The sequence below is a fragment of the Enhydra lutris genome, unplaced genomic scaffold, assembly GCF_002288905.1.
Source record: "Enhydra lutris kenyoni isolate GAN:26980312 unplaced genomic scaffold, ASM228890v2 scaffoldscaffold64, whole genome shotgun sequence".
Classification (NCBI taxonomy): domain Eukaryota; kingdom Metazoa; phylum Chordata; class Mammalia; order Carnivora; family Mustelidae; genus Enhydra; species Enhydra lutris.
Window position 1 is genome coordinate 8,066,353 of NW_019154148.1, and position 27,038 is coordinate 8,093,390.

General features: G+C 53.8%; 1 protein-coding gene across 1 annotated transcript in view; it reads right to left on the reverse strand.

Moving 5' to 3' along the window:
* LOC111158889 (ADAM metallopeptidase with thrombospondin type 1 motif 2) overlaps nucleotides 1-27,038 on the reverse strand; it is a 219,053-nt gene that overhangs the window by 129,390 nt on the left and 62,625 nt on the right. The window contains exon 3 of the mRNA XM_022521186.1: nucleotides 17,779-17,938. Coding sequence (XP_022376894.1) covers nucleotides 17,779-17,938 — 160 coding nt within the window. The remainder of the gene's footprint in view (nucleotides 1-17,778; nucleotides 17,939-27,038) is intronic.

Sequence of the window (27,038 nt, forward strand, 5' to 3'; positions counted from 1 at the left end):
CACTTGGGCTGACTTCCATAATTTTGCTATCATAAATAATGCTGCTATGAACATAGGGGTGCCCATATCCCTTTGAATGAGTACTTTTGTATTTTTGCATCTCACATTTTCATATTCTGTATTTTGTATTTTGTAGTGCAATTACTGGATTGTAGGGATAGTTCTGTTTTTATGTACTAGATTTTTTTTTTTTTACCATAGTCCCCACTGCTCCCTATTGCGTTATGACCCTGGGCTTCACAAAAGCACACTGCTGCCCCCTCTGTATCTGGTGATGGCAGCAGGCAGAGGAGATGCAGCTGCCTCTGAACTCGGCCAGCCCCAGCAGGGCCCTCCCTCTGCCACTGAGGGTTACTTCGCAGACTTGTAGCAGTCACAGCACTTGTACCATTCAGGAATTGTAGTAGAATTTTATATTCATTTCTCCAGGCACATTCCACTCTTACACACACAGACACTGCACACCCTCCCTGACGCCCTTCGGAGGGACAGGCCAAGGGAGCACGTGTGACAGAACCTCAAACTAAATGTTTTCTAAAGAAATGAATAAACCCCCTCACCTCTGCTTCTAGAAGGGACCTGGAACCAAGAGAGAAGTGGTTGTGGCCACAGACAAGTCAGCAGAAGGAGGCAAGAGGCCTGAGCCAGTAGTCTGAAAAGTGCAGTCAGGGGAACAGGTGTGTGGCACAGGTTCTAGAATATGTGGCATGGCCCCGCAGAGCTGGGGGCCGGGTAAGAGCCTCAGAGACCTGATGAGGAGTCAGGCCTGCCAACAGGGAAGGAGAGAACCACTCAACATGGCCACGTGGGTGAACCATGGGCCTGCATGCCAGCAAGACAGCTTATTTTAAAAGACTAGGGGTAAAGCCAGACCCCGAAGGCCACAAACTATGTGATTTCATTTATACGTAGTGTCCAAAATAGGCAAATCCACAGAGACAGGAAGTGGATTTGTGGCTGCCAGGGGCTGAGGGAGGGTGAATGGGGAGTGACTGATATAGCGAGTACAGACTGGGTTTCTGTATTGAGGGTTGGGGGCAGGGGGATGAAAACGTTCTGGAACTAAATCGTGCTGATGGTTATACCACATTGTAAATATTCTAAAAACCACTGGATTATAGGTTTTAGAGAGGTTTAAATGGTGAATCTTATGTTATGTGAATTATATGTCAGAAAAATAATAAAAGGCCAAGGGCAGCACCTCACATGCTTATAGGAAACCAGGGGAAACGGAAATGAGTGAAGCCAGCTTGGGGGGTGCAAACGAAGAATACCCTCTAGGCCACTGGGTCACACAAACTCTGTTACAGACCCTCTCTGCCTGGCTGTCCTAGACCACCTGCCATAGCACTAAGAACGCAGAGAAATGGATTTTGGCTCAAGGAAAGAAAGCAGGGCACGATGATGAAGGATCCCAAGCCGCAGGCTTCAGGCTGAGGAGTCAGTTGAGATGGTGGGGATTGGGAGAGAAGCACATGTCCTCCAACCCAGAGCCCCTCCACACACTGGGGCCACAAGGGAGAACAGCATGGGATGGGTGCTGCCAAGGGTTCAGCCTGACCTCTCAGGGCAAGCTGAATATCCACACTTGCGTACAAATCCTCTTAAATATTAGCACACAATGGTGTCTGACAATGTGTGGGGCGGCCAGTTCTCACCATCCAGCCAGCTCTAGAAGGCCCCGGGTGCACAGAACCAGCTCTAAGGAGAGGTCCTATAGCCGTCTCAGGACCACCCCATACCACCTCTTCCAGGATGGCTGCCCCAATGCAGCAGGCAGAATTGATGACCATCCCCAAGACCTCACTGGCCCCCTCCACTTCAAGACCACTGCCTCACGTTGCGTCTGCTTCCCACACCTGACCTGGCGAGGCAAGAGGGCAAAGTGGTCTGGTCCCGGGCTGCCCCACCCAGAGCCCAGGGCACCGGAAAGCAGCCCAGCTGAATAAATGTGGTGTGAGCAGCAACCACTGGGAAGGAGCCGGAGGTGCACACACCCTGAGGATTCTCTCAGGAAGCCTTCACTTCCACATCATGTGGCCCAGCAGCAATCAGGAGACTGAAGGGCGGGTGCAGTGTCTCTAGGCTGTGGCCCCTGGGGGTTACCACGGGGGAGCCGCTGGGATGGAAGCAGTCATGGGGAGACCCAAGGCGGGACTTCCCCATCCACTCACGACAGTACCTCATTACTGAGCACACGCTAGGCTCTTCCCAGTTTTGACAGGGTCTAATCCTCCCCAGAACCCTACCAGGTGGAAAACCCTTATCTCTGCTTTTCTGTTAAGGACATGGGCACAAAGAGGCAGAGGCAGAAGCCAGGATATATCCAGGTAGTGGGACCTCAGAGTCTGTGCTCTGAGCCAGCATGCCCTGCCTTTGTCCCTGGAGCCCCAGAGTAGCTACTGGGCCTTGGGGCCTGGCTAGAGCAGTCCTACTCTTAGCAGCACTTGTCATGGTTAGTCCTCTTGTCTGCCTCTCCCCATAGTAGGGACTCCTCAGGGGAAGAGACCAAATTGAGCATGCTCAATGCCCAGCACAGGGCTGGCAACAGGGCACTGGCAAACACTTGTTGGTTGTATGTATGGATAGATGGATGCATGGATGGACGAATAGATGCATGGATGCATGGATGGATGGATGGACGGAGGATGGAGGATGGATGGACAGACAGGGATGGGTGGATGGATAGATGGACAGACAGATGGATGGACGGATAGGTAGATGGATGGGTGAATGAGTGAATGAATCAACTTTGATACCGGAAAGTGAATCCTTGCATCCATGGCAACTGAGCTAGCAAGAAGTCAGGGGTGGGGGTGGTGGTAGTGCCATTTCTAGGCATTTTAAGGGTAGAATCAGATGAGCTTGTCCTCAGATCAGCTCTAGATGGGGGAGGGGAAGCTTAAGATAATAGTCCAGTACACCCTCCTTCAGGGATCAGTGATGCTAAGGCCAGTTACTGAAGTGGGGCAGGAGCGGGAACCTAGGAGGTTCAAACGAATTGGGCTGGTGTGCACCCAGTCTCTGCCAGGCCTGCAGCGCGCCCCCCCCCCCCCCCCGGCGGATCTAGAATCTGCAGTAACTCAGAGAGATGAGGCAGGCCACCACAAGGGATCTGTTTGCTGGCTCAGAGCTGGGGCCTGGATTTGGGCCTGGGGGTATCTAACCCAAGACCTGAGCACCACAGCCACCTGTTCCTCCAGAGGGCAGTTCAGGGTATAGGTCTGAAGCTGAGGAGAGGGAACAGGGCTGATGCAGCTGATGTGGCCTCTGCCTGTGAGCAGACTGGATTTAGATCAACATTATCCTCCATCTTCCTTGTGTCCCTCCACTGATGAGCTCAGACTCTTCTGCCATTCAGCCTGAGAATCCCCCTTTTGTCCCCTCTTCTGCAATCAAGCTGGGGGCTTGGCTCAGAAGGAGGTCAGCAAAGCCCTGAGGCCATCCCCTAAGACTATGGAAGTAGGGCCCACCCACCTCCTTTCAAGGGGCAACAGTTAAGCCCATTCAAGTGGGAGCACAGGTACCTCATACCCAGATTAAAGGTCCAAGCAGCCACATTGGCCCTGAGCACAGCGAACCCTGAGGTTCCATGTTGTTTGGTCTTGTGACTCTTCTCTTGGACCATAGGTACCCAAAGGGTCCTGGGACCCACCGAAAAGGGCCACAGCATCAGAGTGATCCATGGAGCTCTATAAGCCTGAGGCCACCTCCCAGGCCCAGGGGAGTAGGAGGACTTGTTCAGCCCCCAACCCAAATAACCTCAACTGAACTTCGCTCAACTCAAAGACAAGCCAGACACTGGTGTCCTGACACCCAACCCAGGGAAACTCTTTAATGTCCCATGGCTCATTCCATGAAGACACAGATGTGTCTGTTCTGTGTTCATGTGCATACATATGTGTGTGTGCAGTGTGCAGTGTGTGTGTGTGTGTGTGAAAGAGAGAGAAACAAAAAGAGTCTGTACAGGTATAACCACCCACCAGACCTGGAACCTCACCCCATTGCCAACCAGGCCAGGCAGGGCAAGAATGAGTACATGGGCCAGGCAAGAAACAGTGGGGAGAAGGGACTGTGTGCCCCACCCACCCACTAAATACTGGCTGTAAGGAACAGGTCCAAGGTGTCCATTCCTCCTGATTTTTCTGAGAAACTGGAAACTAAGATTTTAATGTGAAAACTCCTAACTTCTAAGCACGGAGTCACAGTTTTTGAAGACACCCTGTGAGTGAAATACAGCAGAGGGTGAAGGGTAGGAACACAGCCCAGGAGCCTCTGGATGAGGCCTGACTTTAGTCTAATGCCCTTGATTTTACAAATAAGGAAACTGAGGCTGGGCCAGAGCAGGGACCAGCAAACCAGGGTCATACTGAGTCCCCTGGCTCCCTTGACTCCCTGGGCAGCCACAGCCCTTACAGAGCACCCAAATGTTCCAGGTAAGAGACACCAAGAAAGAGGGGCTCAGGCCTTCCTCATCATGGTTCAAACTGAGTTTTCTGAGGTGACTCAAAGAGGGTCCTGCAGTGCTGACCTCTTCTGGGCATGAAGACCACGAGCCCCTCTCAGTCTAAGGCCCTGAGACAAATCCAGGTCCTGTTTTGTCCTACTGGTGATGAAAGCCAAGAATGTAAGTAGCTTTTGGGATATCGCCCAGAACAAAGGAACACGGTCATCTGACCACAAGCCTCTTGAACCTACAAGTGATCACTTGCTCCCCAAGCTACAAGGGCCTTAAGGATGGACCATCACACCAGGGAAGCAGAACCTCAGGGCCCTGGAATGCAGGGCCAGACGTGACAACCACAGGGTCTATCCACCCAGCCCTGACCAGTGGGTCAGGCTGCCCTAGTGCTTGGTGGGGAGGGAGGCCATTTCTGGGAGTTTGGGGGCTGATCCCAACCAAACAGCCACCCCGCCCACGTTCTGTCTAGAGGGAGGCCTAGATGGAGCCTGCCCCTGCCACACCCCCCTAATGCTCTGCAGATGGGCTCCCCCAAAGGCCTCCAAGAAAAACACGACAACCGCAGATCTCTCCTCACAGAAACGGAACCACTGGAATGGTCTCATGTGACGTTCCCGAAATGAAAATAAAAATTCCTCTGAAGTATATTTCAACTCTGAGGCAGTACTGGCTGCATTGGGAGCTCAGTCCCAGTCACCATGGGAACACTATGGGCTTGGGTTCCTGCATACTGAAGCCACCCCATTACCCTCTCACACCAACTGCCACCAGGGACCTGCTTGGACCATACAGTCTTTGAAAATTTTGACTTCACTGCCAACACTGGAAAAATTGAGAGGTTTTACATAAAATCAGTTTCTGGCTTCTCCTGAGAAATCAGAAGTCCTCCTACAGCTGACCCCAAATTGGTCTGTGCCCCCACGCCAGCCTACCCATCCAGCCCCACCCTGTAGAGATGCACCCCTCATTGCATTCAGTGGACACCTGACCCCCAGGATCTGGGCAAGGTTGCAGGGACATGAGCTCCTGTCCTAGGGGGCTAAGACCTATCTAGGGGTCCAAGCCTCTGAACCTCCTGAGCCTAGGCCCTGGGTGCAGATTCCTACACCCCATGCACAAGCTCCAGCCTATGGCTCCGAGCTGCACAGGTGGGGTCTAGCAGGCCACCACTCCCCTTGTCTACAACCTGAGCCCCTTTCAGCCCCAAACCCAAATAACCTCAACTGAACTTCACTCAACTCAAACCCCTGCGTCCCAGTGGAGACTCAGGCTTGTGCTCTGGGGTCTTAGGGTGACCCTTGGTCCTTTGCTCCCCCAGACAGGCCTAGTGTTCCACCTCTTTGTTCTCCCAATTCTTTCAGTGGCCCAGAGCACCGTCCTCTCACACCTGGCTGGTGCTGCCCCATCCTCTGAACTGTCGAAGCACTAAGGATCAGGGGGAACACCAGCTCCCATGGCACATGCTAGAGTCCCTGAAGTCACCAAAGAAACTTCCAGCTAGAAATCTGCAGATGGCGTTTTAACCCGTCCGAAACATGAGTCCAGAGAGCTCTGGATAGAAGCCTTAAAATAAAAAGCTCAAACACACAGATACCTCCCAGGCCTGGGCCCCAGCGAAGAGATGATTCTGGCAAGCACCAGCTGGCTGAGTGTGCAGGCCAGGGTGGGGGCCCGGCTAGAAGCAGCTTGCTGGCTCCTCCCTGACCTGGGGGCAAGCCTGGATAGGAATGCAGTTCTTTCCAGGGGGCAGCGTTCCACTCTGACCACCACAGTGATGACATGCCAGGACCCTCAACATCCTTGTGGTTCTAGGACTCCACGCTGCATGCTCTCCATTCCCCTGCCACCTGGGTCCAGGCCACAGTCTCCCCCTGGGCCAAACCGGTGGCCTCCTCCAAAGAGCCAGGCCAACTGTTTCTCCACTTAGAGCAGGGCACCACCCCCATTCTAAGACTGAGCCACAAGACCCACCTCCATCTACCACTCAGGCCTTTCCTGCCCGGCTCCCCCCCCCCCCCCCCGCAGAACAGGCCACGTCCACTCCCCTCAGGACACTCAGCCCTGTTGCTTCTACCCTATTCTTCCCCAGTGAACTGTAACCCACACTTTCAGATGTGGCTCCAACCCCCAGTTGCCGTGGTCAGTTCACAGCATTTCCCAACATTTCTAACTGTGCAGGCCTTTGGGGACTGACCAGGTCACCACAAGTTGTAGGAGGGCGGAGGCAGGGGTTGGGAGGGGGCTAGGTCTGTCTGGTTCCTAGCATCATCCAGCCTGGCCCAGTGCTGGGCCCTGTGTGGGCCATCTGTAGAGATCTGGTGAATGAATTGAATGAATAAGTGAAGGAGGGATATGGTTTCCACAGGGCACTTGATGTACAAGGACAATGGCACAGGGATGGCAGCCAGAGCTTGCTGAAGGCAGCGAGGCCTGGGGCCACTGTTGCTCCCCAGCGAGTCTCCCCAGGACAGCAGGAAAGGCCCATCCCAGGTGGCCCTCAGCCCCAGCAACGTTCCAGTTCCACCGGCACAACACCAAGAACCCACCGCCAGGAGTGTTAAGTTCCGTGGCAAGCCGTCAGACACCAACCAGGTGCAACTGCTTCCCCAGGAATGAGGACCGTACAGCCAGGCTTCCAAGACAGTATTCCTTCCTTCTTTTCATGGACATGTAAGCACTGACCGTGAGCCAGGCACTCCTCCTGATGATGGGAATTCCGCAGCAAGCCAAAGATTCTCTCTACAGCTAGTGTGCATAGTGACCCGAGATACTGCTGCACGCCCTCACTGGGGCCTCCGTTGTCGCATATGCGTCCCCAGAAGGGCCAGCCTGCAGGTGGAAAGCTCTGGGGGGTGCAGAGGAGATGCTGTTCGGGGACCCAGGCAGCCCCGGTGACCAGCCTGCTCCTCCAGCCACACACGGGGCTCTGCAATTTACCAGCGTGGCCGCCACTGCCTCAGTTCCTCCTCTCTAATAGGTACAACGGGGTCATTACGTGGATCCCTGAGATGCTGTGCCTGCAGTGCTCTGGGGAACGCCTGCACGGGTGAGCCCATCCTCCCGGAGGCCCTCGAGAAATGTGTGTCCCTGAGCCACAGCACAGCTCCAGGGGCAGGAGAAGAATCACTCCCAGACTTGGGCTCTGGGATGGCTGGCCTTTGTGCAACGGACACCCGTAACACTGAATAGAAAGTGGGAACTGGAGCCTGGGAAAAAGCCTTGTATCAAACAATGACAGAAAGTCGATAAGGAGATAAAGGGCTTATCTCAGTATGTAAGACCCCAGGAGGTGAACGGGCCAAGGACTTAAACAGGAAGAGGAGACATACCAAGTAATCAAACATAGGGTGATCACTCATCCTCGCTTTGTGCTTCCTCTTCAGAGAAGTACAAAGTAAGGCCCAAAGTAAGGCTTCCCTGCTGGATCAGTGAAATATCAGTGGGCAAAGCCCCCTGTACTGGTGAGGAACTGGAGACACTGGGGGGGCTGCCGTGAGAAACCAGCCTAGCTCTGCCCCGACAGCCATGAGACTGTCGTGTGCTTGGATTCTATGATTATTTCAGCCACTCGGCAAGTTCTCAGAGCCAGGGCTCCGGGCATCTGGGATGGCTCAAGCTGTGGCCTGCAGGGTCAGTGACAGGAGAGGACACCGAGGCCCCTTGCCAGGAGGTCCCTAAACCCAAATAACAAGAGAGGTTGCACTAAGGGCATGCACATATGTTACGGCCACCTTAAAGTGGTGCTGGGTGCACAGCCTGCCCCACACACCCTCACAAGCTCCCACCCACCCCAGCAGGTCCACGACCCCTCCCCACAGTGGCAGAGTGGGAAAGAGAAGCCTGGCCTGTCAGAGGGGCAAGGACACATGAACGAACATCCACAGGGATCCTGGGCCGCACGCCATGTCCCGCAATCCTGTCCCACAGAGCAGGGCCTCTGCATCTGGGAGAGGAGCTCCCAGGGCAACCCAAAGCCTGCCCACCTGTGAGGCTGTGTCTGGGATCTCTGCCCCAACCCCTAGAGTCCAGAAGCCAAATGGGCTTGGCCTGTGGCTGGCACCATCTGTTTCGGGAAACCCCCTTGTGCTGAGGAGCGGGGCTCAGAAGTCAGAAGAATGGCCCCTATTCTGGCTTCTGTACTGGCCAGGCCTCCTCAGCTGCTTCTCCTCCCCCCGGGATCCACACCTCAGCTGTGTCCCCACCATCCCCTACCATCCTGCTGGGAGAATATGGCCCACCTCGCACCACAACTCCCCTGACCTGGCCCTCCCCACCTCCCCGGGCCCAGCATCAAGTGTTTCTGTACCCGCTGCCCCACTATCTGGAGCCGCCTTCCCAAGGGCAGTCAGGTCAGCCTTGCTTCCCACCTGGAGTAGCTCCCACCCTCACCTGCCCTCTCTCACATCACTCTGGCCCCAGATTTTACCTTGTGCACAGATTTACCCCTCTGCTCACTGTGTATCCTCCCCTGGCTGGCAAGCTCATTCCCTGATGTATATCCCCAGCACCCAACCCAGCCCCAGACACAAGGTGGGTGCACATAAGAATGGGAATGAATGAATGAATGAATGAATGAGAAAACAAAGGTACCCCTTCTATGCCTCAGTGTCCCATCTCAGGAGTACTGCTGTCATTCCTTTTGTTCCCCCCATGACTGGGGAGCATCACCGGGTGCCTGGTCCATCCCCAGCCCAAGCCATTGCACCACCTCCCTGTGCCAGCCCCGTTCCGGGGCCATCTCCTTCACCCAGTCCTGGCCCCAGACTCCTCCAAACCCTGTGCAGCCTCTCGCCTGGGCCCTGACCTTGTAGCAAACATGCAGCTCACCCTGCCTGGATGTCCCCAGGAGGTAGTTTAGCCACACAGCTCCAGAGGAAGCCCATACCCCAGCACTGAGCCCAGACCCCAGAAGGCAGCCCACATTTCAGACACAGGTGAGGATGTGTGCATGTGCAAGGGAGAGGGGGAGCCTGAGCTTGGGAGGGAGAGAGACAGACACCAACATTTCCCCCTAATTGGGTGACCTTTTCCCAGCTCTGAGTTCCTTCAGGGCCAAGTGCACAGCACTGCTTAGTATAATTTCAAAGAGAAATGGGTCAAGGAAAATTGGATATTTTTCTAGAAAACACTTCAGGCTTGGAGCTGACTGAAGTGTCTGCTGCCCTATGGAGATTTCTGAGAGGACACGGGGCCTGTGATCAGGGGTCTCTAGCTGGTGCAAAGCAGCAGAGTTCAGACCCCAGGCCCAGACCCAGTTTCTGCTTCTGGGGCAGGGCCTTCTGTCCCCTTCGGACATTGCTGGAGCTATCTCTGCAGCCCCATCTCCCCTAAGGCTGGGAGCCAGCACTTCTCACTGGCCATGGGGCCCCTCAGCATCCTCAAGAGGCCTGTGTCCTAGGACCCTGTCCCTCTGCCCCTCATTGCCTGGACACAGAACACAGGAATGTCTTCTTCATAATCGTCCCGGGGGGTACCTGAGGTGTAGACAGAGCCCCATCAGGGTCCTCAGGGATACTCAGGCCCAGCTGCTCCCACCCCTGGCAGGCTGGCTGGTACATCAGAAGCACAAATGCCACGGACATGTTAAGTTGCCCCTGGAGACATCACGTCTCTTCCAGAAACATCCCAGTCTGCTGTGCTGTGGACCTGCAGAGAGCAGGCCACGCAGAGCCCACAGTGGAGGGGACAACCAGACACACTGCTCTCACTAATTAAACTCCAGACGCAGCCAGAGCAGACACGGCTTCACTCCCCAGCCGCATGTTATCTGGAAAGCAGGCATGGTTACCACATCCCAAGGAAAAGCTCTTTGGGGGACATTGGCAACACAAACATAAGGGAAGGAAAGGAACATCAGTTGATTGTGTCTGTGGAAGAGAGAGCCACAGAGCAGGGGCAATGAGGGCAGAGGACCTCAGAGTCCGAATCACACGGATGGCTAAATGGGTGACAGCAAGCACGGACCAGGCACCACGCAGGGGACGAGATGAGGATGGGTTTGTCCAACTCCCACCGCCCCTTCTCCCTGTGCCATTACACCTGTTTTACAGATGAATAAAATGAGGCACCACGGGGTTGAGCACAATGCCCGGGGAGGTACACTTGACCTCTACACTAAGCCATCTGGCTCTTCTGAGAACCATCCCTTGCATCTGAGTGAGGGTCACACCCAGGCCAGAGTCAAGCCGGTGACCCCACGTAGCACTCATCATCTGTTCAGGATGCCCCAGCGAAGATCAGGTCTCTCCTGGGCCAAATTCGCTTTGCCAGCTCCACCCCTGAACAAGATCCCACAGCAATTCAGGAGGAGACAGCAAGGGAGGAGGGCAGGCCAGAGACACAGAGACAGCTAAATTTATGTCTGAGGAGAGCAGCTGAGCACATGGGCTTTCCTTGGCAGGGGTGGGAGGGGTGGGGGGGTGGGGAGCACATCTGGCAAGTCTTCACCATGGTCGTGCCTCCCCTCATAACCCACTGGACAGGGTCCCCATCTGCAGACCCCAGGCAGAAAGTGCCCCTGCTCGCTGACAGCTCCGGGCACCCTCCCAAGTCTGACCCCAGACAACTCCAGGCCTCGGAGAATGTGCAGCCTTGGCTGTCCCCAGCGCCAGCCCCCGCCCACCCCTCCGGCATGAGGCCACGTCACCACGCTGGCATCTCCTCCAGCCGTCCAGGGGGCCAGCCATAGAGCGGCGGGAGTGCTGAGGCCTCTGCCAAGGGTGCTCTCAGCTCTGAAACACGCCTCCCAGAGCACAGAGCCGGGCCAGCTGCCCTGGGTTTCACAACCAAGCGCTTGTCCTTGGGTTTCCTATGGTCCCTGAGCTGTAGGCACAGCCCAGGGGTGGAATGAGGAGGAACTGACAGGGCCCCAGGAATGGAGCACCAAGGCACCCAGACTTTTGTTGCACCTCTGAGCTGGCTGGGTGGGGCATGGAGCCAAATCCGGTGTGAGAGCCCCCAGGTCACCACCTGAGAGGGCCAGGCCCAGCTACAGGGCTCCAGCAAACAGTTCAGGGACACAGAGAGAAGCTCCCAGACACAAGCCAGGCCAGGGCTCAGCGTGCAAAGCCAACTGAGGGCCTCTCTCCCCACTCGGACAGAACCCCGGCTTCAACACTTAGATACCGTGAAGACTGAATCATGGCCCCCAGATGTCCACAGCCTCAACCCCAGACCCTGTGAGTGTTGCCTTTATGGTTCAAGGGACTCAACCTGTCCTTAACTTAATCACATTAAAGATCCTGAAATGGGTAGATTCTCCCGGATTACCCCAGTGGGCCAAGAATAATCACAAGTGTCCTCGTAAGAAGGACACAGAGAGAGACTGGACTACAGAAGAGGAAACTGTGACCGCGGGAACAGAGACCAGAGTGATATGGTCACCAGCCAAGGGATTTCAGTGACCACCAGAAGCTGGGAGAGGCCAGAAAGAGATCTTCCCTCCCACTGAGCCTCCAGAGGGAACCAGCCTTGCTGACACCTTGATTTTAGCCCCTTTAGGTCTGTTTCAGATTTCTGGCCTCCAGAACTGTAAGAGAATAAACCTGTGTTGTTTTAAGCCCTATGTTTGTGGTAATGTGTCTTGGCTGTCACAGGAAACTGAGGTGGACATCAATAGCTATGGAGAGGAAAGCCTCCCCAAGCTGGCCTCCAGCCAGTTAGCACCCCCTCCACACCCTCTGCAGGCCTCAGCCTCTCCCCTATACCTCACACCTACTGTGTCTCTGAGGTAGACCTGGTGAGGTACCTGCCTTTAAGTGGTGCCTTGCCCACCTCCCGTCCGTGGCCTGTCCTGATAGTACTCCACTCTCTCTCCGGCCCCCCGGACTCCCTGCCTCCAGCTTGGACCACCATGGGCTGGCTGTGACACAGAACTCCCTCTCAGGCCCCCTTCTGACCAGGGCTGCCCACTGCCTGCAGGACACCATCCACCCTCTGGAACATTCCAGGCTGCAGATCTCAGCATCAGCTCTGGCACCCTGGCTCCTGGCACTGCATGCCTACCTCCAGCATCACTCCTGGGACAGCTCCTTCCCGACTCCTCAGAAGCCTGGAAAACTCCTACCTGGCTCAAGCCAGTGTCACAGGATGGACAGAAATGTGCAGTGGGTCAGCAGAGGAAAGACTGTGGGCCACCGGATATAGAGACTGCGGGCCGGCCACGTGGAGGAGCTACACAGAGCAGCACACAGTGCCAGCACCCCATCGGCTCTCTCTCACCGGCCTCCCTTGGCAGAGGCAGGGCAGAGCACTCCTGGGGATGGCATGCCTCCTCTGCCTGACAGAGAGGATGCCGCAGCCTGACAGCAGCGGGCAGAGGCTTGGCACAGTCTGATTCCGAGGAGGAGGCAGCCAAGGTCATGGGTACTGAGTTGCCTGACTTCTCTTCCTTCACCCATGCCCCAGTGCAAGGCAGGGTGGGAGGGCACAGTGGCCCATAGGGCAGTTCTGTGAGAAAGGAAATACCCCCCTAGCAGGAGCACAGAGCCCCACCCCCCATGGCCATGCCCCGGGGCTTCAGGGGGCCTAGAAGAGCAGCCCCACTACAGCACTTCCACTTCTGCCTCTCACAAGCCCGGGTGGCCAATGGGGCCATGTTTTATTTGGCTCATATGGTGCTTTTTAGAATTGTAAAGCAACATTTCAAAATCATGAGGGTTCCCATAAAAGTTCTGATGTCTGGATGCTCTTGACCATGAGAGGATCACTACCCCAGCCCCATACTCCCACCAAGTCATGGTCAGGGGAGCCGAGGAGGGGCTGCCCCCTGGACAAGGCTTCTGGCCGGCCCTGTGCCCACCACGCTCCCGCTGTTTTCCTTTCAGTAGAGGCACATTCTCTACTCCCATTGTTTATGTCAAAAGGAGGAAGGTAAAAGTCAGGCCAAGCACTTAGCCCTGCCACCATCCTTGCTAGAATGGCCAGCTGCATCCTGCCAGCCTTGGAGTTTGTGGCTCTTGGGATGGCACGACTGTCTGGCAGTGGCACCATGTATCTAGCAGGGAGACCACGTGCCCAGCTCATCGTGGGGACCTGTAGACTCCTGCACACAGCCAGGCCCTTTGTGCCTGCAGCCAGGCCAGCTCTGTGCATGCCGTCTTGGGGCCAGCCCAACCATACCATGGCCCAGCCTTTCCAGGCCCCACAGTCTGGCTGAAACTGATGAGGGCCCAGCAGAGGCAGAGGGAAGGGGCCCTGCCTGAGCTGCACCTGAGCCCTGTCCCGGGAGAAGGAGCAAGGGGTGCCCACGCCTCCACAGATGCGCATCCCGTTCACAGCACAGCCAGCTGCGCATGGGTGGACTGGGTCACTTCCGAGTTGAGCTGATTGGTGGCCCCCAAAGGTGTCAGGTCCTTCCTGGGACCTGAGAATGTTACCTTATGGGACCAAAAAAGGGCTCTTCAGATGTGATTAGATCACAGGTCTTGAGATCGGGGGAGATGGTTCTGGATTATCTGGATGGGCCCTGGATACAATCACATGCATTCTTGTGAGCAAGAGGCTGAGGGAGGGTCACACACACGGAAGATGCAGTGTGACCAAGAGGCAGAGACTGGAGTGATGTGGCCACAAGCAGCCACCAGAAGGTGGGAGAGGCCAAAACAGATTCCCCTACAGCCTCCAGAAGGAGCACGGCCCTGCCCACACTTGACCTCTGCCCAGTGATACTCATTTCAGACTTCTGCCTTCCAGAACTGTGACAGAATAATACACCGCAGCTGTCTTCAGTGAGCCAGCTGGTGGTAAGACGTCGCAATAGCCAGAGAGTAGGAGGCTGTGACATGCCAGGGTCCCTGGTGCAAATACGAGGCAGGGCTTCCGGCCCAGACTGGGGCTCCTCTCCCCACACCGGCCGGCCCTGGCTCCCCCTCAACCACCTCAGACAGGGTTGACAGATGGCAGCCAGGCCAGGGTTCAGGCACAGGCCCAGCACTCCAAGTGGGGCCCTGTTCATGTATGTGTGCAAGTGCAAACACACACCTGCACACACACACACACACACACACACACACCAGGAAGGCTGGTGGTACTTGGTCCCCCGGCACCATATTGCCCTGGACATAGGGCTAACTCCGAGTGGGGACAGACAATGGGACCCGGTGTAACCTGAGAGAGGCCTGGCATGGAGGAGGTCTGGAAATGCCTCAACCACCTGTCCCCAAAAGGCCACCCTGGTCCCCCTGCCTCAGCTCTGCCCTCCTGTCCCGGCTGGGCTCCTGGGTCCAGCAGAGTGGAGCAGAGACACTTCTGCCACATCTGCAGGGCCAAGAGGAGAGAAAAGGTGCCCCCTCCTCTCCCTCAACCCTTTGCCCACCCTGAAACCCTAACCTGTGGCCCAAGAACAACACTGTTATACACTACACTGCTCTGTGCACACATTGGGCCCAGGCCTGAGTCTGTGAAGACATGTGAACACGTTTGTTTCCCATACACCTCCCCGGGGCAGTCTGCAACCCAGAAACTAACCTTATGATGGAGACTATGAGTGATAACAATTCTTTGAGGCTAGGTGGACCCCCAAGATCATTCCAGGAAGGCTGTTGGTTGCTCAAGGAAAATAGGACAATGTGTCTTGGACCTTGGAGGAGCCATGTGGGACACACCCACCAACCCCCACCAGGCACCCCTACCCGCAACACCATACCTAGCCAGAAGCCCACCTCCCAGCCCAGAAGGTCCAGAACAGATGTTTCCCCTTCCCCAGAGGACCCATCCTACACACTGCCCATCACAGGGGTTTCAAACCCGCTTCCAGGAGTTGCCTTTGGGGAGGGAGGAAAAAGCTTCAAGTCCACGCCTCCTGCTCATTTCAGCCACAGCCACAGTGATCTATCAGGGTCCGCAACAGAATTCACTAAAGAAAAGGACTTTCTGGCACACACACACGCACACACACACATCCTAGGGTTCTGTGCCCAGCACAGAGCAAACAGGCCCAGCCTAGGGCACTGCTTCTACATATCTCCTGGCTTCACTCTGGCTGCCCAGGCTAACGGAAAGCTGGACCCATCTGAGGTCACCATGGGCCCTCAGCCCAGCCCCAGCATAACATGTTTGGACCCCCTCCAACCAGTGAGTAGGCCTCAGCCCAGAGCTGGGTGGGAAGGGACATCAAGGGAGAAATGTACTCTTGGGTAACCAAGTCACCTACACAGGGTCATGCTGACACTGGGCACAGACATCACGGAAAGGGGCCTTGGCCCCAGACCCTGGGCCTGCGGCCTGGTCCTACCACTCACAGCCCACAGCCTGGAGCCTACACACCCACGGTTCAGAGCCCAACCCCGAATACTTTCACTGCACCCCACCACCTTCCAGCGCCTCAGTCTCCAACCTGTGCGCCATCTACTTTTTTTTATTCAAAGTAGGCTCCACACTCAGCATGGAGCACAGCATGGGGCTTAAACCCACGACCCTGAGATCAAGACCTGAGCAGAGATCAAGAGTCAGACACTTAACTGACTGAGCCACCCAGGCACCACTCCCCAACATCCTTTAAGGCCACTTGTTTCTGAGGTTATTCTGAGTCTGAAACTCCTTTCCTGCATTCTGAGTTCCAAACTCTCACCAGCAATAGGTGGATGGCAGGGGGAGGGGAGGATGGATTTAACAGAAGGTCCCAAAAGACCAACAAAATCCCAGGTAATAAGGCAAGGCCAGCACAGCCATGGGGGAGGGCTGCCATGTTTAGGAGACGGCACCACATGGAATTTGGGATCAGAGACAGCTGCGGGCACCTGGCAGCCCCTGGTGGCAGATGCCACCTCACCTAGCCTAAGTGGGACCCAGAAACACCAAGCCCAAGGCCCAAGATGGCAAGCCTTCAGCTCTCTGAGACACAGGCCTTTCTAATCCCACTGGACAGAGAAGGCAGAAGCCAGAGGCCCAAATGTGCCCGAGGGCAGCCGGCCAGTGTCAGCCTGACCCCTGGTCTGGAGCACCTCCACTGCCCCACTTTCACCCCTACCCTCACCCTACGTGGTGACTCTCCATTCCTCCCCCTGCGGAGAAGCCCAAGGGTAGGAAAGAGGCAGGAAGGCTGAGGCTGAGGAAGGCCTGGCAGATGGGCAATTCATCACCTGGGAAAAAGGGTCTGCCCAAAGTATTGATTGGCTCTAGACAGCGCTGGGCTTCCTGATGGAACAATTTCTGTGCAAAAGTATCTGACACCACTCCTTGAAATTAGAATGATGCCCTGCCGGCCTGCACCCAATTTATCTGTCAAGCTGGGAAGTCAGAACGAGAGACCTAAAATAAATGAGCCAGGGATGTTTGGGGTGATGGGAGTGCCCCAACAAATCACAGCATGGCTGGGCTGGTCTGAGGGGATCTCTGGGGTTCTCAGCCAACATGCAGGTGAGCCTGACCCAAGACCCAGGCCTCCAGGACCTGCTGCTATCACCTGCCCTGGCCACCTGCAGCTAGGGGGCCAGCGCCAGAAGCTGAGGGCTGAGCCCAGCCCTTAATGACTGGGCATAGGCAAGGCAGCCTCATCTGGTCCCTGGGGCCCGAAGACCATGAGGTCGGCTAGGACCATGGTCTGACCCCAACCTGGCCTCCCTGCAGCCTGGAACCCAAGATCCCAAGAATGCGGGGGAGGTTTGGGCTTGAGATCTGAGAGGCTGCAGCCAGGGGCTATCACCAGGCCCACCCAGAAGCTCCTTCCATGCTCCTGGGCCCAGAGTGCACTTTGGTTCTAAGTCTCAAAAGGAAAAAAAAAAAAAAAGCCAAAAAACCATTTGAGTCTGTGCACAGGCTGCAGAGGCCATGGGGGCACCTCTGGGGTCTTTGTCATGCACTTCCTTCCCCTTCCTCCCTTTGACACATGTCTCTAAGAGGAAGCAGGGTCTGAATAGGGCCAGAGGACAGCTTGGGGCCTTTCTCTGTGAGCAGCTAGGGAGGGGTGGTCAGTCGTGATTGCAGGGAAGGTGGTCTGCACAGAGGAAGAGGGAGGCCATGTGAGACCAACAGACATCTTCTTTACAGGCACAGGATCAGAGACATGGGCACGGGACACGGGCCCAGGTGCCGGCCTACTCTGTGCTTCCCCTGCTCCCCGGCACTGGGACCTCAAGCAGCAGAATGGGGCCCCTGGTCAGCCTCCACTGCCAGCTATGGAGGTCCCAGACCTGCCAGCTTGCGGCCCATGTGCAGTGACAGCAGAGCCCCCCCACCCCCCCGGCTCTGCAGCACCCCCACCATTCCTTGTGGTCAATGAGAGCAGGGCTCAAGCTCGGCCTAAGACCAGGCCTCCAAAAGGGGTGCCTGGGGTCCCCAGGGGGACAACTGGGGCTGGGCTCACCAAGCAGCCTTACCTGTGTCCAGGGCCTGTGGTCCCCCCAGAGGAGGGGGCCTCGGGGTGGGTGGCCGGCGATACACCACATGCACACGGCCCTGCTCAGCCTCCTTGGCCGCCAGCCCCTTCTCCAGGGGCTCGATGAAGAACTCCTCCTCCTCCATACGGATCAGGCCAGCCTGCAGGGCAAAAACGAAATGGTTCAAATTCCCAGAGCACAGCAGACCAAGGATGGGCAGCAGCAAGGAGGGTCCCGGGGGACCTCCCACCAGACGGACAAGGATCTTTCCCAGCACCCCTGTTAGGCAGGCTTGAACTGGGCCAGCGAGGGCACAGACGGGTGATCCCAGAGTCCCTTCTGCAGAGCTCTTCTAGTCTCTGAGCCCTGGATGGTGGTGAGCCCCATCGGGGAAGAAGCTCTATCTGAGCCATCCCCAACCCCACCACCCAGAAGCCCAAAATCCAAGACAAAGGCCCAAACTGCCAACTGGGGACTGAATCTGCCACAGACATGTTCAGGTTGACCCACACAGTATTTTCAAAGTTCTAAACCCAACACTCAAAATGATGACATCTCATGTTTCAAAACTGGAATTCCAGTTTCCCTTGTAAAATACAGGCTGACTGGGATGCCTGGGTGGCTCAGATGGTTAAGCATCTGCCTTTGGCCCAGGTCATGATCCCAGAGTCCTGGGATCAAGCCCTGCGTCGGGCTCCTTGCTCAGCCAGGAGCCTGTTTCTTCCTCTGCCTGTTGCTCCCGCTGCTTGTACTCTCTCTCTGACAAATAAATAAAATCTTAAAAAAGAAAAAAAAAAAAAACATTTAAACAGCAATAAAAATAACTACATAGAGGTCACAAAACATTAAAAAACAAAAAACAAAAAAACACAGGCTAACCATAGTGCGTGCTGCTGAGCAGTGGACGCCCCCGATGGAGCATGCACCCCTGCAGCTGACAAGAAGAGTCCCTGTGCCCCCAGCATCTATCCCTTCCTCCACTGGGCACCAGCCCAGACTCTACAGCAACTGACCTGCTGCCTCCCCAAGACAGGCTGTAGCCTTTCCCTGCTGGACAGCCCTCACTGGACCCCTGTCCCCGCTGGCTGTTCTGTATGTACTCTGGCTGCCAAGGCCCTCAGTCTGCCACTGCCCTCCCAGCCTCTGGTTCACACAACTTACCCCTGTGGTTGGGACAGTCCCATCCTGCCAATACTGCCCTCACAGCTGGCCCTCCTCACCTTGGCCATCTGGTAAACTCCCATTCTCTCTTCAACACCTGGCTCAGATCCCCCCAACTGCCATTGCCCCCAATCACAGGCGCACAGCCCTACCCTCCCTTGGGCCCGCCAGCCATCACTGCCCTGTCTAGCTCCCATGTTTTTGATTTTCCATCTATTATCCATAAACTGATGGTCTCACATTGGGGGCCACCACTATGTCGACCTACAGGTGTATTTCCTTGAGATCACACATTTATGACCCACTCGGGTTTTGGGGTTTTTTTTTTTTACCCATTTTATTGGGATATAATTGACATGTAACAAGATGTGTATAGTTAATGTATACAACTTGATGAGTCTGGGAATGAGCACACACTCATGAAACCACCACCAATGTCAAGGGCATAAACATATCCACCTCTAAAAGTATCCTCTTACCCCCTTTACCACCATATTTTTCCTGGTCAGGACACTTCATATAGTATTGACCTCTGAGAAAATTTTAAGTATGTGATAGAACATTGTTAGCTATAGGTACTGTGCTATATAACAGATTTCTGAAACTTACCTGGTGTAACTGAAATTCTGTACCCTTTGACCATTACTTCCCATTCTTCCCTCCCCCCAGCCCCCGGCAACCACCATTCTATTCTCCACCTGCTAGGAGTTTGAGTGCTTATTTAAAGATTCATTTAGGGGTGCATAGGTGGCTCAGTGGGTTGAAGCCTCTGCCTTTGGCATGGGTCATGATCCCAGGGTCCTGGGATCGGGCCCCGAGTCAGGCTCTCTGCTAGGCAGGGAGCCTACTCCCCCCCCCACGCCCCCGCCTGCCTCTTTGCCTACTTGTGATCTGTCAAATAAATAAATAAAATCTTTTTTTAAAAAATAAAGATTTTATTTATTTATTTGAGAGAGAGAGAGACAGAGAGAACGTGGTGGGGGGAGGGGCAGAAGGAGAGGGAGAGAGAGAATCCCAAGCAGACTCCTCACTGAGTGGGGAGCCCTACAAGGGGCACGATCCTACAACAAGCAGATCATAACCTGAGCTGAAATCAAGAGTCAAAGGCTTAACCAACTGAGCCACCCAGGTGCCCTGAGTTTGAGTATTTTTGATTCTATGTTTGTCTTTCTGTGGCTAGCTTCTCTCACTTCGTATTACATCCTCCAGTTTCATCCATGTTGTCCCAAATGGCAGGATCTCCTTCTTTATGAAGGTATATACAGACCACATTTATCAACTTGTCATCTACAGATGGACATTTAGGTTGCTCTCATGCCTACTGTGAATAATGCTGTAATGAGTACAGAAGTGCAGATAGCTTCTCAATATTCTGTTTGTATTTGTTGCAAACAGTTGCTTATTTGAGATCTTTCTTTCTTATCATAGGTATTTATCACTATACACTTTCTTCTTAGAAGTGCTTCTGCAGTATTATAGAAGTTCTGGTATGCTGTGTTTCCATTTTTGTTTGTTTCAAGATATTTTCTCAATTTCCCTTTTGATTTCTTCTTTGACCCACTGGTTGTTCAAGAATGTGTTGTTTAATTTCCACATATTCGTGAATTTTCCAGTTTTCCTCCTGTTGTTGATTTCTAGTTTCATACCACTGTAATTAGAAAAGTTACTCGGTATGATTTCAGTCTTTGGAGAGAGAGCAAAAGAATGAGAGAGTGAAAGCACACTCACAGAGGGAGGTAGAAGCAGACCCCTTGCTGAGGAGAGAGCCTAATGTGGGACTTGATCCCAGGACTCAGATCATGACCTGAGCCAAAGGCAAACGCTTAACTGACTAAGCCATCCAGGTGCCCCTTCACATGATCTTATGCTACTAATTAGCACACTCTTATTTCAGCTTGAAGAACTCTCAGCATTTCTTATAAGGTGGGTCTGGTGGGATGAGCTCTCCTCAGCTCTTGCTTGGCTGGCAAAGTATCGCGCCTTCATTTCTGAAGGACAACTTTGCAATATAAAGTATTCTTTGTCGGTAGTTTGTGTTTTGTTTGTTTGTTTATCCTTTCAGCACTCTGAATATATCCTCCCAGTTTCTTTTGGCCAGCAAAATGTTTGCTGAGAAATCCACTGAGAGCTTTATGGGGGCTATCTTGTAGGAGAGAAATTTTTTCTCTTGCTGCTTTTGAAAATACCTCTTTGTCTTTGATTTTAAACAGTTTTATTATAATGTGTCTTGAAGAAGATCTTTTTAGATTGAAATTTCGGGGTGATCTTCATGAACTTGGATGTCCAAATCTCTCCCCAGGTTTAGGAACTTCTCAGCCATTATTTCTTTAAATAACTCTCTGCCCCTTTCTCCTCTCTTCTCTTTCTGGGACTCCAATAATATGTAGACTGTTTCTCTTAATGGTGTCTCCTAAGCCCCACAGGCTTTCCTCGTTCCTTTTCACTCTCTGGCTCCTCTGACGGGATAATTTAAAATTATCTGCCTTCTAGTTCACTGACTCTTTCTTCTACATGGTCCAGTCTTCTACTGACACTCTCTACTGAATTCTTCACTTCCATCATTGTATTTTTAAGCTCCAAGTTTCTGTTTGGTTCTTTTTCATGTTTTCTATCTCTTTGTTCAACTTTTCATTTTGTTATTATATTGTTTTCTTGGTTTTTGTTAAACTGTGCTCTCTTTAAAGCTCTCCGAGCAACTTTGGAACAATTATTTTGAATTATTAGGTAATTCATGCATCCCCATCCCTTTTCGATCAGTTACTGGGAGTCACTGTGTTCCTTTGATGGTGTCACATTTTTCTGATTCTTGCAAAGGTTTCTGTGCACTTTCAGACTTTGTGAACTGACTTCAGGAAGGAAAGACCTTCCCCTGCAGGTGGGAGCATGCTGGGACCTCAGATCTAGTGGGCAAAAGCAGGGCATCAACAGCAGGAGGTGTGTGGTGGCTCTGAGTTGAGGGGAAGGCAGGGTGGGTAGGGAGGACATGATGTCCCCTTGGTTTAGGCTACTAGGATCCAAGACATCGACAACCGCATAGTCTTTGGTGAGCACTGCAGGGGTCTGCAATGGCTACAGGCACTCCTGGGGTGGCACCTCTGAGGTCCAGTGGCTAGGGACCAGGGCAGGCAGTGGTGGTGGCCAGAGTTGGTAGTATGCACACACTCAGATGTGGGGACCAGCTGCAGGTGTCTGTGTAGTGGCGAGGTCTGGTTGCAGATACACATGTGACAAGCACCAGGACTAGCAGCAAGAACCAGAGGCAACTATAGTCACACCAGCATTTACCAACAACCTGGCTGTCCATGTGCATTCCCATGGCTGCAGGGTCTTACCACAGGTCCACACATGGCAGTGGAGGTTGACGCCACGTGTCAGGTCAGTGGAATGACTGTGCACAGCTGGAGGGGCTAGCCCTGTGTTTACCTAGCCGTGGGGGGTCAGCCATAAGGTCTAGGCTGGTGTTTTGCACTTATGCAACCACAGAGGCCCGGGAAGGCTGCTGATGCAGATATCATGTTCAAGGGGATGGGAGGAGGGAGCCAGAGGAATTCAAGCAGCTAATTTCTATGAACATGAAAGCCTGTGGGGTGAAAACTCAGCAGGAAAATCTGCAGAGGTCCGCAGCAGCTGTGCTGGCCATCAGTTTTCTCTGCAGCAAAAGCTACTGGTGTCCCTTGCGCAGCAGACAACCGGGAACCGTGGTCACCTCTCATGCTGGTAACCCCTGCCCTTCTTGTTCCTAGCTATCTCTATACATCTCAGCTTCACTGGTTTCTGGATGGGGTGACATGGTTTCTAGTCCTTTGTTCATCACCCAGTCAGAGGCTGGGGAAGCTGCTTGCTCACCCCACTCTCCCTTTCCTGGTATGGGAAACTTTTCCGTGCTGTGGAGTTCCCTCTTGGCACTGAGCAGTGCTGGCCTGGGGGACGAGATGACGTAAACAACATGAAGCCGCCTTCCTTCTCGTCTTGCACTGTTTTTCTCAGGGTTTTTGTTCTACTGTGTTGCTGAAATTTCTTAAGTGGACTCCAGGGCTCTCCCAGAGATGTTGTTTGTGGACAGCTGCCTAATTATTCATCTTTGTTGGGGGATGGAGCCTGAATCTCCTCCTCTGCCAACTTGGTGACCTCACACAGAGCTTTTTAAAAGCTTAAATTAGTTGCTCCAACTTAAGAATCAGAGGATTTCACATAAACGACCAGATTTTCAAATTCTCTCAAAAACACTTGAAAAGCTGGCAGTTCCTGTTGCCCATCTGACACACGAGCTGAGCTGGTACTGGCCAGGAGTTCCCTCACGTTCTCTTCTCAAGCCTCCAGAGAGAGCACAACCCTGCCAACACCTTGACTTTGGTCCCCAGACCTATGAGAGAATAAGTTTCTCTTGTTTTCAGTAATGTGTTATATCAGCTGCAGGAAACTAATACAGAGTCCCGGTGAGCAGTGGGAGGAAGGAGGTAGCCATTCTCTAAGGGGCACAAGATGAGAGAAGCAGGAGCAGCAGCCCCGCTGAAGACATGGGTTTTCAGCATCTTGAGCTTCCAGGGAAGGGGTCCAAGATGCAGAGGAAGTGTAGGAGCCAGAACTAGGGGGGCCAAGACTGGGGTGCCAAGGTCACCAGTCCGTGGGAGGAGAGAGAGGAGGTCAGGCCCAAGGGAACTCTGCAGGCCCCCACACTCTGATTCATGCCTAGATCACAGGGTCCTGCAGGCCACACGGGGAGTGAGCATGTGCTTGCAGATGAGTGAATAAATAACCCCATAACAATGGGACATGTCTTCTGAGACACAGACAGGAAGGGCTGGGACACCATGGGCCATACCCTTCTACCGTCATGTGGGTGAGGTGGACAAGAGCATCAGTTACTTCCTCTCTAGTGCCACTGACATCGCCTGTGTTTGTGGTTTGGGGGCAGATTAGTGTCTCAAACCATCTTATTAACAGAACCATTCAAGCACAAGTGGGAATGGACTGCGGTGTTCCGGGATCCCAGCACCATTGCTCTCTGGCCAGGTGACTTCAGCCAAGACAAAAAGGCCTCCTGGGCCTATAAACAGAGTTGGTCACCCCTGCCCCTCACATGGCTGCTGCAGGAGCACATGCAGCCTGGGCCGCAGAACAAGGGCATAGGTGCTCTGCAATCCACGTGATGACATCTATCTGCTTGCTCTCCAAATGAAAGAACTGAGACCAAGGGGTGCCAGGGACATACAGGGTCTAGGAATCAGACCCCAGCCCCAGGTGGAAGGAGCATCTCCTGGGTGGGCTCCTGGGCCAGACCAGGCCTACTATGGCAATTAGGACAGGACATCAGCAAACAGCAAGGCAACCCCCCTCATCTAGAGGGACCCTTGCATCCCAGGCTGGGGGCCGTCTATGCCACAGGCCTACAGCGCTGGGGTTTATTCTGGAGGGACCCAATGTGGCAATAACACAAAATTCAATCTGGTGAGGAGCAGCCCTCTCTGGCCTTGGAGATCCCAGGACAGCTAGAGGTCTCCCTCCATGCCAGGGCTCAGGATCTCCTCCCTAGCTGGCCTCCAGGCAGACTGACCCAAGAGCATTGAATCTATTGGATGCTGTCTTGGGCCTTGCCAGCGTCAGAAAACCAGGGCCCTAACTGGCCCAGCTTCCTAGCAGGGACCCTCCCAAATGCCCATCTGAAGGGCACTAAAGCTCACTGAGATCAATATGAAGTATGATGCCAGGTTACTCAGATTTCCTCATGAAACCAGAGACCTCTAACTGACAGGACTCACGAACGGACAAGTCAGACATTCCTCACTGGCATCAACCCATCCCTTTCAGGTATGGTGGGATGCAAACACAGATGTCAGAGTGATAAGCATGGGTGGCCCCTGCCCCAAGACCAGTGGCTGACTGCGCTGAGTCCAGAGGCTGACCATCTGAGACTGCACAGCCTGCCCACCTCGAAACCAGCACTGCTGGCCCAGGACCAGTGCATGACTACCTAAGACCAGCATTGGGTCACCCATCCAGACCATTGGCCAGAATAAGCCCAGTGAGGGGCTCTTCGGAAAGCAAGTGGGGCTGATTTCCTTGCCTGATTTTCAAGAATCTTAATTATGCATCTGTCTCAAAATCTGCAAAAGACAACTGACAAGAGAGCAAGGTATGGAATGTGGGCTCTGTTTTACGGAGTTTTTTCCAGGACTCTTGACTTCCCTACTGCTAGTAGCGAGTGTATCTGTTTCTACATGAAATTTTTATTAATAAGAATCTGTTTCTTCTCCCCATTTAATAAATATGAAAGAAGTCCCTGAAACACACTGGTCTGAAGGGCACTAAGTCAGGAGCCACATGTGTCTGTCCAGCCTGGTGTCCCCTGGCAGCGCTGACACCCTGTTGGCTCTTACCCCAAATCCACTCTGCTCTTAAATTCTGTGACTGTCTACCCACCCCATCCAGGAGGGAGGTTCACAGGGAGGACTCAGGTGCTACTGCAGGGGCCTGGAACCTGGCTCTTTAGTCATCAGATCAACTCACTAGTTCTCTGAACCAGGTGGATTATCAGATGGCTGCCTTATTCCTTCCTTCTAGGCCCTAAGCTCTGTTCCTTTGCTGTTTGGTTTATGACAAAGTAGTCACTAGGAAGGAAAACGAAGAGTTAAAAAAATTTATAAGAATCTAGAGGCTTAACAGATTTCCTGTTACTTTGAATTTTAAAGTGTTCACAACACTGACATTCTGAGAGCCAGGGTCTCACTGGGAAGCAAGCGTGCCTCCTGTTCCCCTCCACAGGGCAGCCAGGTCACTGTCCTCACCAGCTCCTTCAGTGGGAGCCACAGGCTGGGTCATGCAGCAGAATCCCACGTGGGTGTGACGGGGACCAAGGCTGTCGCTCAATCTTGTCATTCTTGTAACCTCCCGTACCAAGACTGTCAGGTGCCTGTCAAGGTTGCAGCAGGGACAATTAAGAATAGAAAAAAAAGAAAGAAGCTGGTCCAAACACAGAAGGATCCAGACTCTGACAGAGAACGAGGCAGCACATGTCTGCATCAGCTTGCTGTCACCCAAAGCTTGACTTTGGGTGAACACACACACACACTCACACACACACACACACACATACATACACACGTGTACTTGCCACAGGAATCCCCCCAAATGCTGGCATGTGGTAAGGTTTCCATTCCTGGAGCTATTTTAGCTCTGACACAACCAAATCCCTTCCTCTCTCCTCCCTTTTTATAATGATGGTCTAGTGGGTGAACTGCCAAAATGGGATCCGTCATCTCTAGGACATCCTTCCCCTCCCAGCCACCTAGGGAAGACGAGGGTGGTCCTGAGGCTTTATGGGGGTGGGGGCACTAGACCCCAACCACCACACACAAGCGTCAGAACTAAAGCCCCATGGGGTTCGAGCCACTCTGTCCCAACCAGCCGGGGCTCCTTTACAGTTCAGCCCCATAGGGTATGTTCTACACACTCATTTTTCTACTTTTCCAAAAGGAGCACCAGCCATCTGTGGGGGGCACTGGGCACCAGCAAGCAAGAACAAGCCCACAGAAACATTTGTCTTCTCCCCTGCACCTCCATCCACTATGCTCTGCACCTTCCAGAACAACCCCTTCTGGAAGACTCCGTCTGTGGACGCCCTTGGGGCAGAGTCCCTGCCTCCCCTGCTCTCTGCCTCATTTGGCAGCCCCCTGTCAGGCCCTTGCCATATGCTATCCAACCCTCCTTCCTCATGGGGAGCCCTCCTTACCACAGTGTGCAGGCTAGAGTTTGTCCCCCCCACCCCACCAAGTTGGAGGGGAGGCTGTCACCAGAGCCAGGCCTTGTAGTGTTTTCCCCAGTCAAGTGACTGCAGACAGGTCACTGAGTACCCCAGTCCTGAGCCTGTGTACCATAGAGCCTTGATAACTTCACCCAGCAGGCCCTGCCCTTTCTTGGGCCTGGTTTCAGGCTCCTCAAGATAACTTTGCTCCAAGAAAATCCCTCTTTTGTCCAAAACTGCTCAAGTTTGGTTTCCGATGCTCAAAATCATGAAGTCCCAACAGACATGTGCCCCCAATGCCAATCTCCATACCCAGCTGGGTGCTAAGGAAAGCTGAACCCCACCTTGAAGGACAGGA